At 56.1% G+C, this 6,228-nt stretch overlaps 1 protein-coding gene across 1 annotated transcript in view; it reads left to right on the top strand.

The window, feature by feature from the left end:
• The window catches only part of TBCD (tubulin folding cofactor D), a 122,367-nt gene continuing 117,072 nt past the window's right edge, over positions 934-6,228 (top strand). Inside the window, 2 exon segments of the mRNA NM_001244105.1 lie at positions 934-1,141; positions 2,210-2,260. Coding sequence (NP_001231034.1) covers positions 934-1,141; positions 2,210-2,260 — 259 coding nt within the window.

The raw sequence follows: 6,228 nt of genomic DNA, 5'->3' as shown, positions 1-6,228 counted from the left end.
TTCATGACAGTTGTATAGAAATGCACACAGGTTTGGGGTTCGCTTAGGCGGAAGTTGGTGTCGCGTCTCTCTGTGGATTCCTGTTTCTGGCTTAGGGAGAACTGGGGACCACAGGATTGGCCCAGCGCAGCATCCCGGGGTCTGAGCGGGGCTCCTAGGCCACCCTTACTGAGGTGGATGGTTGGAAAGAAGCTCCCCCCCCCGCCCCCGCGCGCGCCCCATTCGCAGCTGGTGTTCTGCTGGACGGAGGGGGGTGGAGGGGGCGGGAGCCTTGGTGGGGGGTGTGCCTTGACGGGTGCCTGGGGCGGTGGGGTGTCTGGGGTGTCCGGGGTGGTCGGGGTGTCCGGCTGTCACCGTGGAGGGGCGAGACTGCGGGGCACCGGGCACACCCAGAGTGCATCTCTGAAGCCTGCAGCCGCACCGTTCTCACTTCTCCCGGATCACCAATTAGCTCCTGGCATCACCAGCGCCCGACGGCCTCTTCTCTGGAAAGTGCACTGCCTAGCGGCGTGCACCTGCGCCTGAAGACGGCTTTGCTGGAAGGCCGCCACACACAGACACAGAGACACACACAGACACACACACACACAGACACACACACACGCGACCGCGGCCACGCAGGGACGCAGTGCGCGTGCGCGGGGAAGGGGGCGCGGCCCGTCTGAGGTCCGGTCCTCTGGGCCCCGCCCCCACACCGGCCTGGCCGCCCCCCGCACTATTTTGGCGGCCGGCGCGCTCCGTAGCGGGGCCTGCGCGCAAGGTCGGAGGTCGCGGGGCGGGGCCTGCGTCGTTGCCGCCTCCTCCGCCTCAGCTGGGAGCGCGCCTCGCCGCCCGCGCCTCACGCCTGGTGCTCCGCGCCTCACGCCCCTGCCCCGCGCCCAGCGCCCCCGCGGAGCCAGCTGCGAGGTCGCGGGTGCCTTTCGGCCGCGGAGGATGGCCTTGAGCGAGGAGCTGGCCCCGGGCGCCCCGGCGGACGTGGCGGAGGACCGGGCGGAGGATGCGGCGGAGGATGCGGCGCTGGCCCGCGGCGCCGCCCTCGAGTCGTTCGGAGAGAGCGCGGAGACGCGGGAGCTGCTCGGCCGCCTGCCCGCGGTGCTCGGCGACCGCGCGGCTCGGGAGGGCGCCCTGGAGCGGTTCCGGGGTGCGTGCGGGTCGGGGGAGGGAGGGGGCGCGCAGGTGCCCCGAGCGCCCGCGCCGGACCCGCTCCTTTCTGCGCCCGGAGACGGCGCGCGCGGACCCGGGGCGCCGGTCCTCCGGGCCCACGTCCCGCAGTGGGGCAGCGAGGGGTGGGCCGCCCCGCCCTGTGCCCCGGCGCTGGGGCGGTCGCGCAGCGCAGTTCCTCCGAGTCGGCGGTGCGGGCTGCGCGGGAGCCGGAGGGGAGAGGCGAGGCCGAGCGGGTGTGGGGCCGCCGCCCGAGCCGTTAGCCGCAGACCCGCCGCCCGGCCGAGCAGCGCCGTCGGGATGGCGGATCGACCCGCGCCTCAGAGGTTGAGGGTCGGTCTGGATTCTCCAGGTGTAGACAGAGCCTTGGAGCCGACCCACAACGTCCGAACGATTTCTTAGGATTCCCTGCTGAGGTGGCTAAGCAGGGTTTTGTGATTCAGTAAAACCGTCTTCGAGGGCCTCTTTCACTAAAGCAATTTCTTCGCCTTCTGCTTTCCGGGCTTTGTGATGACAGTTCTCACCTGGGAGAGGGACAGCCCCTTGCCACCTGGGCTGGTGGCTTGATTGCTCTGAGTCTGTGTCTCCGGCTGTCCCCGGGGTTGGCACCGGCGGTACCTCGTGCGGGCCCACGGGCTGTCCCAGCCTGGGGAGCGGTCAGAGGAGGACTGACCGTGGTCCAGACTGCTGCCGTAGGCGAAGGCACTGCTCCCATCGGATAGGAGTGAGCCCAGGCTCGGTGGAGTCAAGGAGGCCCGTGGTGCGAGGGCACCGAGGGCAGTTGCTTGGTGTGTGGGGCACTGGGAGAGTGAAGGCAGGGCAGCGTGTGTGTTTCACGGAGGGGAGAACTGGCTTGGCTGTCAGCAGGGGCAAAGGGAGGAAGGAGTGCTGGGCAGGTGGAGAGCGAGGCCAGGACATAGTGGCCCTGGGGGGGCTCCCTCGGGTGGCCTGGACTCTTGGGAGCTGCCCTGGGAGTCAGCATGTGTTTCCAGAGCACCTGTGTCTGTCTGCCTCAGTGATGTTAATCTTACCTTGTTTTTCTCTTTAGTCATAATGGACAAATATCAGGAGCAGCCTCACCTGTTGGACCCACACCTAGGTAAGAATAGAGGCTGATGGTTTCGATTTTATCAGTTACAGATGATCACAAAGGCCTTGGGGTATGCAGTGTGCGTGTGCACCTGTGTGTGTGCGCGTGCGTGCGTGCTCACCAGCAGCGGTAAACGGATGAAGTGCCCGGGTCTGACTTGGTGATGGTGGTGGGCATTCCGCATGTTCTCTTGGCTGCGGGCAGGTGTATTTGAGTTACTTGCTTCCTTGCTGCTGTTTCTTTTGCTCATCACGTGTGTTTTGGTCTGTTCATCTCTGGCACATGTTGTCACCTAGGAGCAAGTGGGTAAGTGCCTTGCTGTGTAATCGTCTTGAATCTCACTGTGTGCTTCTGTGGCGTCTGCATTTCACAAGTGGAGACCCTGAGGCTTGGGTTTCCTTGACTTTAGCATAGAGGGAATGGTCTTTCTGGTTTGTTTCTTTTGGGTCTTACTATTTTCTTTATTTTTTGCCCCATAACGCTTTTTCCCCTTTCTCTTGACCTGCAGTAGGAACACGTGCTCCTGGCGGTGAACTTGGGAAGGAGGAAGGTCGAGACAGGACCTTCAGTTGAACCCGGGACCTTCATGGGGGTGGCAGTGGGTCAGGAACCCCAGGGCTGGACCTCCCCGGTTTACGTCCCCTCCACTGCCGTGTAGCTGCTCTGTCCTGAGTTTTCTCCCTGGGGTGCCATGTCGTCAGCACTGCTGCCCCCAGGGCTGTTGAGACCTTAGACGCGTCACCCCGTGAGGCACCAGGCGTCAGTGTGTGCACACAGGTGCCTGCTGGTTTTTCTTTTTCAAGTAACAAGCGGGCTTGTGGAGATGAGCTTTCAGAGATGTCCACTGTCCCGGCACAGTCCGCCCATCTGAGGCATGGTCAGCAGGCCGGCCGGGAGGAGACGGGAGGTCCTCTGTCCTCCCTCGCCCAGCGATGCTGCGTCCACCTTTGAGTTATGGCTTCAGGAGCCTCTTGTGCCCCTGGAGGTTCCTAGAACCTGGTATTTTAGGAGGGTATGACTTGCTCTAGGCCTTTCTTTCTTTTCTTTTCTTTTTTTCCGCATTTTAGGGCCCCACCCACGGCCTATGGAAGTTCCTGGGCTAGGGGTTGAATTGGAGCTGTAGCTGCTGGCCTACACCACAGCTGCATCAAGGCCGGACCTGTGACCTCTACACCGCAGCTCCCGGCGACACCGGGTCCTTAACCCACTGTGCAGTGCCAGGGATCAAACCTGCATCCTCGTGGACGCTAGTGGGCTTCGTTTCTGCTGAGCCACAGCAGAAACTCCACTAGTCAGGTTCTTAACCCCCTGAGCCACGGCGGGAGCTCCACTGAGGCGCTTTCTCTGTCCTTGCCTCCTCCTCTCCCCTGGACTCCAGTCACACGTCTGCTGACGAACTCGGCTGATACTTCGGCAGTGCCCTGCGGCCCTTTAATTGTCCACTTCCTTTTTTCTCCCGTAGGGTACAGTTCTTACTATTGTATCTTCAGGTTTTCTGATTTTTTTTCGTTTGTAGTGTCTAGTCTGCTGTTGATCCAATTTAATTTTTCACTTCAGGTCTTATTTTTTCCAGCTCTTGAAATTCTGTTTGTTTTTAAAACATCCTCTATTTCTTTTTGCGTATTGTTTGTTTTCTTTAGCATCCTTGAGGATGTATTGTAGTTCTTATGGTATTGTTTGAAAGTTTATTTATTATAGTGGTTTTTATTTTTTCCATTACAGCTGGTTTACAGTATTCTGTCAGTTTTCTACTGTACAGCGTGGTGACCTGGTTATACATACATGTGTAGATTCATCACAAGTGGTTAGACATAGTTCCTATGTTTTAAAGTTTATATCTACGAATCCTATCATCTTTGTCATTTCTGGCCATTTTTGTTGTCTGGTTCTTCTGTCAGAGATCACAGTAATTTTGTCTTTATTTGTGTGTCTTCAGGGCCGCACCCACGGCATGTGGAGGTTCCCAGGCTAGGGTCGAATTGGAGCTACAGCCGCCGGCCTACACCACAGCCACAGCCACACCATATCTGAGCCGTGTCTGTGACCTGCACCACAGCTCACGGCATCGCCGGATCCTTAACCCACTGAGCGAGGCCAGGGATCGAACCCGCAACCTCATGGTTCCTAGTTGGGTTCATTAACCACTGAGCCACGACAGGAACTCTGAGATCACAGTAATTTTAAACAGTTGCAGGTCTGGTGATTTTTGAGTGGATGATAGACATTGTGTTTGGTAGCTTGATGGGTGTTTTTAAGTTTTTGTTTTTTAAGAGTATGGAAGTTCAGCAAACAGTTTAGTTAATTGCACTGTGATATCCTTTCAATCCTGTTTAAGCTTTGTTAGGGAGAAAAAGCTTTTTCTCTAGATTTTCTCTAATTAAGCCTTATACTAAGGAAGACTTTTCTGGAAGGTCTGCTGGTTGCTCTGGGTGCTCCACGAGGACTCTGCACTCTGGCCCTGAGGAATTTGAATGTCACCCTGTGTGAGCTGTGGGAGTTGTTCAGGCCCAGCCTTGTGGACTAACTGCTGTGCATGTGAAGATGCAGCCTCAGACTTGAGGGGACCTCTGCAGGCTTCTGGGGCGCATCCTCTGCTCAGCGGCCTCTGGCGTGTCACCCTGCAAATATATTTGTCCAGTTCCCTGATTATTCTTTTCTTTATTTTTCCTTAGGGCTGCACCTGCGGCATAGGGAGGTCCCCAGGCTAGGGGTCAAATAGGAGCTGCAGCTGCCGGCCTCCACCACAGCCACAGCCACGCCAGATCCAGGCCACATCTGCAACCTGAACCACAGCTCACAGCTTCACCGGATTCTTAACCCACTGAGCAAGGCTAGGGATTGAACTCACATCCTCACGGAAACAGTGTCTGGTCCTTAATCCTCCGAGCCACGATGGGAACTCCTCCCCGGTTGTGCTTTTATAGCTGGAAGTGGAAGTCCTTTGTCGTCTGTCTTACTGCTTGGTTAGAACCCGATTGTTACTGAGTCACAGGAGTTGCAGGAGGAAGCCTCTGTAATGCATGGTATTACATCCTGATTGGAGGAGTTCCCGCTGCGGTGCAGCGGGATTGGCTGTGACTTGGGAGTGCTGAGACACAGGTTTTTTTTAATGATTTTTATTTTTTTCCATTATAGCTAGTTTACACTGTTCTGTCAGTTTTCTCCTATACAGCAAGGCGACCCAGTCACACATACGCATATACATTCTTTTTTCTCACATTATAAGACACAGGTTTGATCCCCCGCCTGGCATAGTGGGTTAAGGATCCATTGCCGAAGCTGTGGCTTGGATCTGATCTCTAGCCCAAGAATTCCATGTGTTGTGGAGCGGCCAAAAAAAGGAAAAAACGCAGTGATCGGAGGTAGAATTATTTTAAAAAGTAAGAATATTGGAGTTCCCGTTGTGGCGCAGTGGTTAACGAATCTGACTAGGAACCATGAGGTTGCAGGTTCGATTCCTGGCCTTGCTCAGTGGGTTAAGGATCTGGCGTTGTTGTGAGCTGTGGTGTGGGTCGCAGACACGGCTCACGTCCCATGTTGCGGTGGCTCTGGTGTAGGCCAGCATCTACAGCTCCAATTAGACCCCTAGTCTGGGAACCTCCATATGCCGTGGGAAACGGCACTAGAGAAGACAAAAAAAAAAAAAAAAAAAGAATATTTTTGCTGCATTTTAAAACTAATGCTCTTTTAGAAGCTGTTACGATGAAAGTTTTTTTGCTTTATTTGATACTTGGATTATATAAATTTACTAATACCGAACCATTCTTCGATTTCTAAATGGCCCCTTTTTTTCTTTTGACATTTTTTTTTGTTTGTTTTTTTGTTTTTTTGCCTTTTCTAGGGCCGCTCCTGCGGCATATGGAGATTCCCAGGCTAGGGGTCCAATCGGAGCTGTAGCCACCGGCCTACGCCAGAGCCACAGCAACGCGGGATCCGAGCCGCGTCTGCAACCTACACCACAGCTCACGGCAACGCCG

Source organism: Sus scrofa, chromosome 12 (genome assembly GCF_000003025.6).
Source record: "Sus scrofa isolate TJ Tabasco breed Duroc chromosome 12, Sscrofa11.1, whole genome shotgun sequence".
Taxonomy (NCBI): Eukaryota; Metazoa; Chordata; class Mammalia; order Artiodactyla; family Suidae; genus Sus; species Sus scrofa.
This window is presented reverse-complemented; position numbering and strand designations above follow the sequence as displayed.